The sequence below is a fragment of the Lethenteron reissneri genome, chromosome 37 (genome assembly GCF_015708825.2).
Source record: "Lethenteron reissneri isolate LAM-NWPU_2019-01 chromosome 37, ASM1570882v1, whole genome shotgun sequence".
Taxonomy (NCBI): domain Eukaryota; kingdom Metazoa; phylum Chordata; class Hyperoartia; order Petromyzontiformes; family Petromyzontidae; genus Lethenteron; species Lethenteron reissneri.
Genome location: NC_083815.1, coordinates 8,194,139 through 8,209,162, shown reverse-complemented (window position 1 = coordinate 8,209,162; position 15,024 = coordinate 8,194,139). Strand labels below are relative to the sequence as shown.

The 15,024-nt window shown below is 42.3% G+C and overlaps 1 protein-coding gene across 1 annotated transcript in view; it reads right to left on the bottom strand.

Moving 5' to 3' along the window:
* The window catches only part of TRHDE (thyrotropin releasing hormone degrading enzyme), a 230,742-nt gene that overhangs the window by 42,208 nt on the left and 173,510 nt on the right, over positions 1–15,024 (bottom strand). The window contains 4 exon segments of the mRNA XM_061566705.1: positions 956–993; positions 995–1,045; positions 2,852–2,999; positions 5,403–5,458. Coding sequence (XP_061422689.1) covers positions 956–993; positions 995–1,045; positions 2,852–2,999; positions 5,403–5,458 — 293 coding nt within the window.

The window sequence follows — 15,024 nt, the reverse complement described above, 5'->3', positions numbered from 1 at the left end:
CGCTGTTAAGGGGCATTTGCCGAACATGTACGTTTCAAAAGTTCAAATGTGGTGATTCTTAATGCCAGCTAAATCATTTTAGCTAGTTTAACACGTAGGGCCTCGGCAACCAATACCATCCATAATACAGGTTTTCTGGGTTAGATCGCGTAAATGAATAAATGTGTCATTAAACCCGCCACTGCCCGACACAGCCAATTAGTAAGGGTTGTCACTTAAACAGAACGTGCCAATTCGTCACTAGTACAGCACGCCGGATGGGTGTTGGAGAGCCAAGCCACAACATTTACAATCTGAGTATGACGTTTCATAAGTAATTACAACAAGCTTCATCAGGCGACAGTCAGATTTGTCAGGATAGATGTGATGACAACAGCTAATTCACATAATTGTTTGGCCATTTAGATAGACAATGAACCGTGAGGATGTGTCAATGTCGTCGTATTTGAAGTCATGTTCTTTAAACTTCAGTTAAGGATGATTACGTATTCATGCAGATGTTATCCTTCTCTCTTTAATGTTTACACTGGTTAGGACAAAGATTGCTCACGTAGCCTTTATCAGACTGTGCTGTTTGCGAGTATCTCTGAAGGCCGTCAATACACACGAGGGGGTGGGTGGCCAGCACCACGCCCGGCCGCCTTTGTCTCCCGAGTGGCGATGTTTACACACCACACCAGGTACTCATTCGAGGCTGAGTCGACCTAGGGGGAGGCCCAGGACTGGTTCAAATATTTGATCGTAAGCGGGAACTGGTACCTAGCCCATTGCACTAACCACTAAACTGCCGCTCCCCATTAGTATGCACAAACAACCAGCGTACACGTACAACAACATCATGTAAACAAACATTTGAATATATGTACTCAGAGAAAGAATGGAAATGTAATTATTGCTCCGAATATCATAATGACGGAGCCTCTGGACAGGAAATGTTTGTAAAACGTGCACTTACTGCATGTGGTAGGGTGAATCATCCTCCGTGTCGTTCCCCTGGCCAGCCCACGGTGCGGTAGACCGGTGTGACTTGCTGCAGGACAAATTCCTTTAAAGTAAGGAAGGGAATTACGGTTTTTTTTTGGACTAAGCGAATATAATTTAGAATTTGAAACAAATTTTTTTTTTTTTACAAATTCACCAATCAATCCATGTAGATGTGAATGTTCACGTTTCACATCTTGATGAATACGAGTGGCCACACATGCAAGGTCACTTGCCACGCTTAGGTATTCTGTAAAGACACACCTCTTGCTGCTGGCCTCCATTTGCCATCTGTGACCAGTGCTCTCTGGACTTTGAAGTTTTTACATTTCCTAACTTCCCCGAATGGCACACTGAGATCCCTGGATGAATTGTGCCTTACAAATGTAAAATATTATTATTATTTCTCGAGTAAAGCCCATTGAGCTATACATATTGTATAACTATATAATTTTTTTTTCAAAGTTGAAAACACATTAAACTCTAGATTCCATGCCTAATCATTACCATGCTCCCCACACCCATTTACTTTTCTTAATTGTCAATATGGTACCTTTGATTTGTGTTGTTCTCAAATTGATTATTTCTCTCCTTATAATTTTCAAATGTGATTGTTTTGCTTTGCACTTCATTTACTTTGCTGTATCCGTTCCATTTTGTTTGTCGGGGTGCACGTGACTGACTCATGTTTCCTTTCTGGCAGTGTGCACTGATTGAAAACCTCCTTCTTGGGACACATCGATACACTTTCCTCATCGATGCACACTAACTTCCGGCGTTATGTATACCTCTACCATAGGTATTCCATTCTGCTCACTCGCTCTCTTGATTTCATCGTTCTGTTTCAATCCACCTTCAACAACTGCCCGAGGTGGATATTCTGTTGAGTGTTCAAATTAAATGGTAATTTGATTTACCAACATTTATACTAAGTCAATCTTTGCAACCTTCTTTGTGAAATTCTCCAATCATTTTCTTTCATAATTCATTTCCACTGCTTGTTAAACTATCACCAGCAAATCCATACGATCTTTGTGAACAACTTATAAACATGTGATAGGACTAGCCTGTCAGTATTCAAATCAGTTTTGTCCCCATTTTTTAAAGAAGAATGATTGCAACATCATCCCTATGTTGGAGGCATCTCCTCTCAGTGTAACCTTTAGTAAACAAGTGCACTAATTGTGTTTCAACTTCTGGTTCCAATTACTTTGATGGTGTCCACAGTTATTCAATGTGGCCTGGGAATTTGTATTATTTCATACTGCAAAGGGCAGAGGTTATGTTAATACTGAATGGTAACGCTTAAAATTTCTTAGTCACTGTGTTTCACTGGGCTACTATGTTCGACAAACCCAAAGTTTTTTTTTACAAATTCTATATACTAATTATAATAATTTGTTTACCTAAAAAAAACATATTTTAGTTGGACAATGTTATAATGCAGTACACCTGTGTGGGAGAGAAATTAAGACACAGCGTGTCAGAATGCAGTTTTCCCTCTATCCAAAGCGATGTGCAAGTGCACGTTTGCAAACACTTCACCATCGCCTAAATAGTACCATTTTTCTTTCTTTACTTATCAAGGCACAAATACCTCATCAAACAATCCATTCAGTGATTGAATAACCATCACGTACGGCCAGTGCAACAATATGGTGGCCACGAATGGCCAGCGGCGAGGACAAATGCGCAAAAGCCATTTTACTTTGCGGTCCCCGGGTCAAACTCATCAACTGGTCACGTTTAACCAACACCAAGGTCCCCCCCGCCGCGTGGCTGCAACTGACATTGTTGTACTGACTTCTCCAACGTCACACAAACACCCCGCCATTCCCCCCTTCCCGTGCAACCGCAAAAAAACACGTACGGAAAGCAGCAAATGTCCTGGTGTGCGGTCCAGAATTTTGTCGAGGTACTGCAGGACATTGCGGGCAGCCTGCCAGGGCAGAACCTCCCACTCCCGCCTCAGATAACGACTCAGGCGCAGCGCCAACTCCTGGGGAAGGTATCCTGCCCTGCACACAAATGCATGCAAAAAAAATTAACCCGTAAAAACAAAGTTTTTCACTATAAATCCTTTATATGCGTGGCATCGGTTTTATTTTATTATTCATTTCTGTTTTTCTTGAGTAAGAGTTTCATTTTTATCACATTGGTATTTTAAATTAAATATGATTTTTTTTTTTCCTAAAAAGTGGAACATTTTGGAAAAACATTTTTCACGAAAATAAATTGTCACGCACAACGAGTCTGTGTGCAAAATGTCAGCTCGATTGGATCACGGGAAGTGGGTTAAAAAAACGACCGAAAGATTTGCACGGTCGTAAGCGCGCAAGCAAGCAAGCAAGTGAACTTAATATAAAGGATTTTAAAAAGATAAGTGTATGCCACCGTGCTGTGATGTGGCCCATCTCATCCCATGCATGCCACGTATTGCCTTTGGTCAAAGTGGTATCATCCAAGCTCAGCAGAGGGGCTCATTATCCCAGCCGGTACAGTACGGAGGGGTTGTATTGATGAATATTCCATAATTTAGTAATTGCCGGTAGCCACATTTTCCAGATTTGACAAAATTGGGCCGTGAATGGAGTGAATTAAATTGTAGGTATTGAATCTAAACTTTGCGGGAACTGATGCATCTTCTGACACCAAACCACAGCATGATTGGATTGTGGCTTTGATGCCTCGTTGGTAGGAATACAAACCACTATATTATCTGAAAGCAAATTTTTTTAACAGATTAAATACATTAAAAAATAATACACTAAAACATCACATATGTGATTCGCTGGGGGCTGAGTTAAATACTACACTGGGTGTGTGGGCCATTTATTGGTCGGAGATGATTGGATCGCGACATTTGCACTAAAATAGTAAAATCTCGTGACACGCACACGTTGCTCGTGAAGGGCTCTACAATACACCTCGCAATCTCTCAAGGCCGATAACGCAATGTGTAATGACACCATTGTAAGGATCGTGAACAAAGAACCTTCTTCCAAAAAAAAAATACGTTAAAAAAAACCTGCATGTCGTGCAACTTAACCTAGCATTTAGGGCGAAAATGTTGGCAACGTTTACAGATTGTCTATTTGCAGCAAATTACAATGCTTTTGTTCAAAAAGCAGGCATTATCCCGATCGGCAAGCGTCGAGGCGATATTGACCAGTGATTCTTTTTTCGTGAAAAAACGGACATAGCCCTCCCTAAATTTCACAGAGTATAATTTTCAGAGATTGAGTTCCCACAGGGTTGCACGCTCTTCCAAATAAGATATCCGGAGCAGCCGGAGGAGCGGCCGCAGGACATTCCTGTTCACTCGAGGGGTCATGAATTTCAGAGTTTTCGTTGTTCCGAGGAAATAGCTATTGTTTGTAAGTGTGATTAAGTGTGATTGCAGGTTCCCAGGCAATAATGCAGGCTCCAATGAACACCGGGGTGCCGTGGCTAGTTTTTCTCCAGCATTGCCACTGCTGATACGAAGGTGGCTTTGGAAGAACCCGTGCTGTCTCTTCCCCCCCCCCACCCCACCTTGCTCCCACCCCCTGCTCGTGCACCCTGCTGGCTATAATTAGGACAATTAATACGGAAAAAGAAGAAGTCCTTTGCTTTAGACTGCACACGTGTCTGAGGGGAGCGAGCGAAGCAATCACTGCACATCGCCCGATATCGCTGGAGTTCAATTCCTAGGTGTGCACATCGGCAAATCAGCGGTTGTCTCTAAGGGGGGCAACGAAATTAGATTTGAGTACCGAGTAGCTGCGTAATTATTAACTGATTCGGCAATTGAAATCAATTCTTATGCTCGCAATAAATGCATTCCAAACGGGCGTCGAAAACATAAATATATACAATGTATCTGCATATTATGCAAATGCGATTTCATGCTGGAGGAACACAAGATGAAACAAACAAACCTGAATGCGTGAGGCAGACAATAGAGAAGGTACATCACACGGCAAAAAAAACCCCACAAAGGATTCTTGAATCGATTTGTGAGTCCAAGTCATATCAATTCATCGAATGGCCAGAGGGTAAATCCATAAGTGCATAATACCCAGTGCAAGGTCACTGAAGCTTGGGAAATACATTATGTGGTTGTGCATGGCACGAATAGCATCAGCAGTGGCTGTGTGCACCGAGTACAGTTTTTGAATGCGAGCTTGACATATATTTAAAGTAATTCTCTTGCATGAGAGTTAGCAATCATCGACAAGTACAATCATGACTCTCAATCTGTCCTGGCAGTGCAGGGGGGGGGGGGAATACAGAGGGAATTTGCGTAAGTGTGGGTGAGTGTGTGAGATCAGTGCATCTATCTCAAGCAGAGGAGGTGTGACATTTCGACTTTGGTTAGTTAAACTTTCTTTTCTATTACCTCGGATGGGAAGCGTGTGCGAGTAGTGGACATTACTGACCTGGCAAGGTTGAAGGAGTCGTCAATTAATCCTGCACGGTTTCCAACTGAAATGACCTGGGGAGAATGTGCCATGGTCCCAACGTTAGAATGTTAATGCACTCACACCGTGGGAGAGAGTGAGGGGCGAAGTTGCCCCTGACTCCGTACCATTGGAACCTCATTTGCCAGTAAAAAATATGATAATTGGTTTTTTACCCTTCTATCTGGCAACAAAACTGACACCTTTTTTTACAAGGAGTCATGTTTGCATAGACCACAATACCTGCAGTCGTAATGCAAAAAAACATAACTCTGATAATGTATGCACTGTCCTTGAAGTTGATTGGTCCACACCCGAGACAGCTTTCCTTAGAGCGCACAACTCAAAGACAATGCACCATAAGAGTATGAGAGCTCGGGGTAAGCATTTACACCATTGGAACCTCATTTGCCAGTAAAAAAATATGATAATTGGTTTTTTACCCTTCTATCTGGCAACAAAACTGACACCTTTTTAACAAGGTGTGGACCAATCAACTTCAAGGACAGTGCATACATTGTCAGAGTTGTGTTTTTTGTTTGCATTACGACTGCAGGTATTGTGGTCTATGCAAACATGACTCCTTGTAAAAAAGGTGTCAGTTTTGTTGCCAGATAGAAGGGTAAAAAAACAATTATCATATTTTTTACTGGCAAATGAGGTTCCAATGGTGTCTCTGTAGTTTTTATTTTCACTTTGGTCAGCTTCACACAAGGGTCGCAAATTACGTGTTTTGCAAGAATAAAACTAGAAATGTAAACGATTGATTATTTAAATGGTTGTACACTTGTAATTGGTGTTCTGTAATCCCAAATTAAAATAAGATGCAAGAGCTGGAATATATTACATTTCTGACCACAATACTTAAACTATTTAAATATCTTAAGATCATGGGAGATGTGATCCTTTTCTTTCTTCGCGATTGAAGATGCTGAATCGGTGATGGAAATTACATAGAACATCCTACCACGGTGATTTCATTTGGTGAAACTGATTGATTTTTTTTCAATGCCGGAGAACGTAGAACTGCACAAATCAAACTAAGGCCAGCATTTTAAGTCAAACATTTCTGGTTGGAGGCCGATTGCACTACCAACTGATTCATACCCAAGCAAACCAGAACAAAGCCATTATTAACTACTAAGCCTCTCTTCGTCAGGCTAAAGTCTTCAATAGATATAGTAATTAACCTGATACGATTTTTAAGATTGTTATCTACGATCAGACGCTAACAACTACTCCACATATGTGTTCTTTTCTGCTGAAAAAGAAAAGTGTTGACGACTTAATTCAACTTGTTATATTTAAAGATGTACCCATCAGAAACCGCTCAAATTAGAGATTCCGTTCTTTTTTTATTAGCAAAGAACAAAAATGAATTAACGTAATGCGATGTGATGGGAAGCTCCATATTTTACCGTTTTACGAATTATTCAGATTTGAAGATCATAAAATGCAGATTTTTTTTCGTTCAAAACCGCTTGAATCCGAAATTTCTCAAAAATAATCAAAGATACAACAATGGTTCTGGCGTTAATCTTATTTGCTGTTTAATGCTCTACCTTGTCGGAAATTACCCTAGAGGTTTTTGAGATGTATATACAGATTAAGGTCTTCATTTATATCGAAGATACATCCGTGCTTTGCACATCGACTTTACAAGTGTAGTGTATAATGCTGCATTTCCCACTTTCAGATGTGGACTTCAACGGTCAAATTCACACACGTCTGTAGATTATACAAATAAACACAACAACAATGATAACACTCATATCGTTGTGGTCACACTTTCATGAGTTATGATTGCAGATTTACACCAACACAACCGAGTGCAGCTCACGAACAAGCTTATGAAGCACAGCTGATTTATATATATATCAGATCAACACTCGAATCATGCATTCATTGCGATAAACACAAGAAATAATAATCACAGTAGCTTCTGCAGATATACTTTAGACCGTATGTAATTTACACACGCTCTGAATGTGCTCGACTTGATTTCCATTAGCCTTCTCACCTTCACTCCCTTGCATTTGGGAATGAAATATAATTACTCCTTAGATGGTTTTGCAATTACAATTTCATTTTGGCAGTTTTAAATCCAGTGGCCATGGAATATTAGAGCATTTTCACCTGAAACCCTGGGGAAAATTGTGATGCCAACAGTTGCTCATAATTATTCTGCTAGAATGATCAAACTGTATTTTAATAGACAACAGCTAAGTACATTATTCGGTCTGGGATTTGGTGTTGAAATGTATTCACACTATTAAAACTTAAGCACGTAAACACACGTCGACTATTTTACATAATGAGGCATGCGCACACACACGAGATAGTGGCATTTCGTAGTGCACGTCGGCAAGTGGGATTACGTTGCGAGACAGAACGAGGAACACATGGGATTCAGAGAATGTACGCAGACCAGTGACAAAATGCAAACTATGAACGAAAGTTAGCGGCTTTGGGCAGCAGGATACGTGGAGTGATGACCGGTGACCAAGAATAGTGACGGAGCGAAAGAGGAATGTAACAAGTCCCAGGATGTCCACTGAAGGAAAATCAGCTCATGTACAGGTGCTCGGTGAATTAATGGAGTTATTCATGGAGCGTTATCGTGGAACGGCGAGAGATTGCAGGAGATTGAGGGAGGCCTTCATCCAGCAGTCGATTGAACATGGCTGCCAATAATGATGATTGGTAAAGGGATCATTTTCCCCATGGCTAATTTCCTCCACTCTGAGAACGTGGATGAATGAAAAAAAAAGTCAATATGAGTTAGTCACCATTATAACCATAGGGAATTAACAATCAATGTGCATCAATGTTTCAGTAAATACGAATTACTGCCACATCGGAATTAATTACTGGGCTGTCGGACACACCACTGTGGTGTACTCAGTATATAGGTGGCAGTTACAGGGCAGTGCTAGGGGCCATCGGGAAGGGATAGCTTGTTAACAATGAACTAAAAACGCAAAAATAAAAGTGGTTTCCTTCTCATTTCAGCAAGGGACAAAGCTCATCCCCTCCTTACAGCCTTGAGGCAGCAATGAAAATGCTGCCTCAAGGCAGGAGTGAGTCAATTCATATGATTGACCCCTGAGGGATGGAGGGCTGAGTAAGCACTTAAACCGGGATTTGAACTTCTGACCTTATGATTGCGAGTTCCACGCTTTACCACTGCACCACCTGGCCAGTTTACTTTCAGATATATATCTAATGCATAATCAAAATCAGCAGCCATTCTCTATCTCCTGCTCAGCGAAATAATCCCTGTCTTGGTATCATTGCCTGCGTTTATTTCTGTATACCTGCAATTATCAAACCTACAATTTTAAATTCTGAGCATTAAGTATGCTATCCAAAAATATGGTGGTATGTTCTTTTTTTCATGTAATTTAACTGATAATTATTACCTAATTAGAGAGCACTGTCAGCAAAATGATCGACTCACAGTCAAAATGCTGCTGCTCAACTCATCCTCCCTTTGGAGTCATTAAAATTGAGTACCACTTTTGTAGGAAGTGAACAGCAACTATTTTTGTTCACCTTATAAACATGAGTAATATTACATTTCGTTCAGGGTCCCATAGCGTATAGTGCAGTTTCCAACTATTATTCACCCAATCCCTCTGGCCTATCTAACTCCCTGCTATGAAGAAGGGCCATTTTCTCAAATGTCACCTATAATACACATCTACCATCGTCTTCGGACAAATGTGTTGAGCGTTGTATTGTTTTTGATTTTGCCAGTGCAGTATTACAAGACATTATTATTATTAGTGGTTGGAGAGATTTTTTCCAATCTCAGGAATGTATAATTTGCCATTGGAGATGAGTAACCACTCAGTATACATTTGAAAATGTACACAATTTTCTTTCTGTATGTCAATCACTCCGGCTATTATTACTACAGTCACACGTATTTTTGTACGCATGGCCAGATTTCCTTAAACCCCTTTTTAAAATACCAGCCCATTGACCAAAACAACCCGGAATTCACCTGATCTCAATCAGACCTACGAAGCTAAGCAGTTGCTAACTTGGAAAGGATGAGCAACCCCCATGCATAAAAACAGGTGCAGTGGGCATGGTTGCTGGTAGCAGCGGGCAGTGCAACAAACTCCGTTGTTGTCCTCTGCTCCCCCCACTTTCACCACCCACTAAGTGTGGGGAAGTATGGTCAAATAGACCGCACATTGTGGGTGGGCCCTTCTCCAGCTGCGGATTGGCAAACGGGCTGTACATGCGGAAATGCTTGAAATATATCAGCAACCATTTTTTGATATTTAAACGTGTGTTTTTGTTTTATTTACATTGATCTCAATGCCATTTAACAATTTTACGGTTTTCAAAAAAAATAAAATCCAATGCTGTTCTGGGAATGCACACAGCCCACTTGAGGAACATGGACAATAGTAATATCTCCATTAAAGCTGCATCATGACCCCAAGATTCTGCGCTCCGCTATCCTTTAATATATTCATTTATAGATTATTTTTTACCCGGCAGTAGCATAACCCAGGACAGAGCTTCCGCAGAGAGGAGATAAACAATTATCTACACAGGCTCCCCCATCTCGCTTGCCTTATAAGGCCTCACCTTTGTCGTTCAGATAAATATGCGATAAATGTGCGTGATAAGCTCCTCACTTTATCGCATCACGAGGCATTTATCACACATGTTGTATTAACTTTGCAAATGTCCACGCTACCTTTTGTACATTTATGACAACAAATGTACACATACATAATTCTTCCATAATAAAAATACCGTCATCAGAGCCTTGTTAGAGAAATCACCTTCGCTCACTTCATATGCTCCAACTATCCTCGCCGCCCAGAAACTGTTCCTTATGAATTTAATCACTGAACACCATCTCCCCTATCCACACATGCTCGATAAAATCAGACCTATGCATCCAAAGACCACTGTCTCTCCAGCCAATTGTGTGGGAAGCTATAGAAGCCACAATCAGTTGCTTTTTTCATATCTCTGTCTTTGCACGCCTGTTTGGATTCAGAGCGCATGCATCAAAGTTTACCACTCTCCTCTCCATCTCTTCAAATAATAATAATGGGGTATTTTAATTTGCCCTTTTTTTTTGCCACATGTGTATTCCAATTATTTTCAGCATTGTGTCGTGAGCTCGTTTAATTTCACAAGTCGTTTCGGGGTTGTACTGCATGCCGTTCGGCTTGGGGAGCAGTGGTGCAGCGGTTAGCACTCTGCGGTACAAACCCGGCCATCCGAGTTTGATTCCCATACACGACCACAAATAGTGGAGAACATTTGAACTGGTCCTGGGTTTCCCCTGGGTCAAATTATCCTGAAATTAGTACTTGGTGTGGTGTGTAAACATTGCAACTCGTGGAAAAAAAGTTCTGGCCACACCACAACTTCGTGTGCCATGCCAGCCTTCATATGTGCTGCTCGCTAACAGCATTTTCCCCAACAGTCTCGTAAAGCCGACACAGGGGATCTTTGTTTTTTTAAATCCTTTATACTAAGTTCACTTGCTTGCTTGCTTGCGCGCTTACGACCGTGCAAATCTTTCGGTCGTTTTTTAACCCACTTCCCGTGATCAAATCGAGCTGACATTTTGCACACAGACTCGTTGTGCGTGACAATTTCTTTCCAAAATTTTACACTTTTTAGGTAATTTTTTTTTATATTTAATTACCAATTGCTTAATGTTGGCAGGCAATCATCTGACCCATAGGTGGCAGCCACCTCAAGCCAGAGGACGAGAGGACTCTAGCCGCCTGTTTCAAAGACCAATGTGGGCTGGGTTGTGGCCCATTGAACACGCATATTAAGGATTTATAGTGAAAACTTTGTTTTTACGGGTAAATTTTTTGTTTTTCGTGATGTCCAACGTTTTACTCCACATGGAGGGAGCATCATCAGGAGGTGAAGCTCATTCGTGCTCGAGTACATAAACGTTACCTGTCGATTATAAAAATGTAATATCATCAAGCGAAACATTGAGCTGCCCCATTCAGTTCCTCAATGAGCTCCCAGGACGTGCAGCGAAACATCCGACAGCATGGCAAATAACACGCGGCACAACCAAAAAAATCACCACAAAGCTAAACGATACAACCGCAAAAAAAACCTGCATAGCGGCTGATTACGTTTTAACTCCAAACTCTTTCAGAAAGCGGTGAATGGCCTTGTGATATAATAATCCCGGAATATGACGTCAATGAATTACTTCTGAATTCCTTTTGACAGCCACTTATCCACACGAGGTGGTGTACCTTTTGTATGTTCCTTGCAAAGAATATTTGTCAAATGGCAATCAACCTGATACGTCTCACTCTCCGAACTATAATAAGGCAACATCAAGTGACACAATAGGACGGTTGCTTTGTGCAGTCGCGGATGACCAAGCAGAGGCGTTTTCCTCTTTACGCTTGATAACAAGGTTTTATTCCACCGAATTGGGTGAGTCGAATGTCAAATTTAACGCGACGGGAGATTATTTTGTGCCATCATTCGTAACCAGGCTGATACCATGAACCTGCTGCACTTGAGATGCCAGTTTAATGACAGGTGGTTGCCCAGATTCGAATCCAGGATCTCAGCCACCTCTAAGCGAAACGCATTTCTCAAGACCCAGCGTGTACAGGGCAGCTTGGGGTGGCTTTCAAATTACAACTCCACCGGCTTAAGTCAGCTCTGATAGAAATCACCGCTTTTTTGCATTCCAATGGATCCATCGGGGGAGGGAGGGGAGGGGGGGGAACTAATTGGTTGATTTAAATTAAGTGTTTTCTCCTCCAACGCCTGCGAATGTGCACCCGCCGATAAGCGGGTGATGAGTCAATTTTTGCTGGACAGGTGGCTGCCTAGCCTTGAGCGTTCGGGCACAGTGGTTGGTGCCAGCTAAGTTTGACAAGTCCCAAGCAACCCCGCGATTGACTGGCACCAATTTCAAAGGTCTTTGTTCAAACGAGCAAAGTTACACTTCGCAATTCAGCTCCTGAGAAAGCTCTTGGCAACGTTGGAGCGAAAGGTCGGACATCATGCCAAAAACAACACGCGGTATGGCCCAAAATATACATTGTAGAGCATACACAGCACAACTATTCTCACTATTCCACTCAAAATCCTGAAACAATGTATGTGGAATATGAGCTAGCATTTGTGTTAAAAGTCCTTTCTGTATCCAGAAGAGCATACCGAGTCTCCAAATTATTTTTCAGAACGTTTACGAGATATTTAAGCTATTCGCAAAGGGAAATTGTTTCACTGAATCACTTTATTTTTCATGTGGGAGGAAACTGTCATTCCTGGAAAAAGGGAGATACTGACACACCTAAGAATATAATACACTGACAGCCTACTTGCTCTGCCACTTTCTAAAACTAATCTCCGAGCGCTGCAGGTGGGTACTTCACAAGAATGATTATGATGATATATATGTGTGTCTTTGTCTTTGTGTGCATATGTGTGTGTGTGCATATGTGTGTGTGTGCATATGTGTGCGTGGGGAGCGGTAGTGTAGCGGCTAGCGCACTGCGCTATGAACCTGGCGACCCGGGTTCGATTCCCGCTCACGGCCAACACCAGTGACGATTATCTGAACCGGTCCTGGGCCTCCCCTAAGCCTGAAATGAGTACCTGGTGCGGTGTGTAAACATCGCCACTAGGGAGACAAAGGCGGTCGAGCGTGGTGCTGGCCACCCACCCCCTCGTGTGCCGTTCCGGCCTTCATAGGTGCTCGCTAACAGCACTTGCCCCTACAGTCTGTTAAGGCTATACGGGGGATCTTTGTCTTTGTGTGCATATGCAAGCATGAAATATATTCACGGACAGTAAAAATGTACAGTCCTCTGTCTATGCACTGCTGGACGAACGCCCTCCCGATGCTGCGTCGGTGAATGGAAATGTTTGGCGATATTTCACCAACAATGGCCAGTGGAAGTTGGTGGCGAGGAAGAAAGCAGAGCCGGTTCAGACGTCACTCGCCACTGATGTTAGCCGTGGCCGGGGAATCGAACTCCACTCGCCGGGATCGTAGCTGTGGGACTGCTTCATGGTATAGATATATATTCTTAGGTTTTTTCGGTAAAGTCACGTAGGTAAAAAATTAAATTAATAAAAGTAAAATAAAACAAAATAAAAATCACGACGTTTCGGAAGCAACACAAGCCTCCGTCTTCAGGTGGAACCGTCCTTTTATTAATTTAATTTTTTACCTATGTGACTTTACCGAAAAAACCTAAGAATATGAATCCTTGTAGTCACGAAAGCTTAAAATCTAAAGGTATAGATATAGTTGAAGCATGTTGCCCACCCCCCACACATCCAATTAGCACGGTTGCCAAAGTACGGTGCGAAAGAGGTTCAACCTACGTACATGCACGTGTCTGGTGTGCACTTGCCACGTGCTTATGTGCAAAAGACACAATCGAATTCAGATCTGTTTCGAAGGAGAAAGAAGAAAAAAAACAACAACGCAAATCTCAACGTGTAAATTGACATTTTACACAAATGCAATCTTGATCGGCGAAACCCCCCGGTTTTTGTGAACGACCCCGCCTATCTTTTAAAATATATTGAAGTCCTCTATTTTTTCTTTCAGGTGACACCTTTCGGGGAAAGGCAAGCCCGTGCTCGGGGGGGGGGGGGGTTACCAATAAAACAGTACATATCTCACGGTGCCCGGCATGAGGTCAGAGCTGACAACCACGACATTTCAAGAACATTCAATAGGATAAGGCTCTGCGCAGCCTTATTGCACGGCTGGGCTATTGCGGCGTATCGAGAGCATACCGAAAATGGCTTTGTGACTTCCTCGGAGGATGCAAACACCGGGACATGATAGATTGATGCTTATCTTCTTATCCTAACACCTTCACAGACGTCCCTCGGGCAGGGGGAGGGGAGGGGGGGGGTCCGTGTGATTGTCCCACTCTTTTGGTGCGAATTCTTCATCAATGGCACTGTGCAGACTTTGGACTGGCAAGCTTTGCATTTAATCAAATAAACAGTAATAATAATAAAACAACAACAAAAACATGGCCGCAAATGAGTTTCATGAAATGCATACGTTTGCATTCGAATCGTTCGCGATACGCCGGAGGTGTGGGGGAAGGAATCGTTCACAATACGCCGAGCGCAGGCGGACATTTCACATTGATCGAAATGGCGCGGCCTTAACCGTGGGCCGCCGAGCAAAGTTTGCGCAAGTAAACATCGTCAAATGAGACGTTGGTCAATTTTGCGGACGACATAGCTGTCTGCGGAGTGGCCAGAGCACCACTTAAAGTCAACGAGTGACCGAATGGCTACAAGTAGATACAGACAGATTCTGACAAGGAGCTGACAAATGTTGACTTATCGCTGTCACAGGAACGGCCGATCAATAACTGTCGAGAAGGCTTTGCCGTGATTTCATCTAAGCCGCCACGGTTCTACACAACAGCGCCACTCCCTAAATGATCGTTGATTACCTTTGTTTTTCGAAATTATTATCAAAATCTGGAGGGGGGAAAGGGAAAAACAAAAACACTAGAAACGTGATGAGTTTTTATTTTACTTTCATGCAGTTAGCATGGCCGCGCTTACATCATTAGTGTTCAAC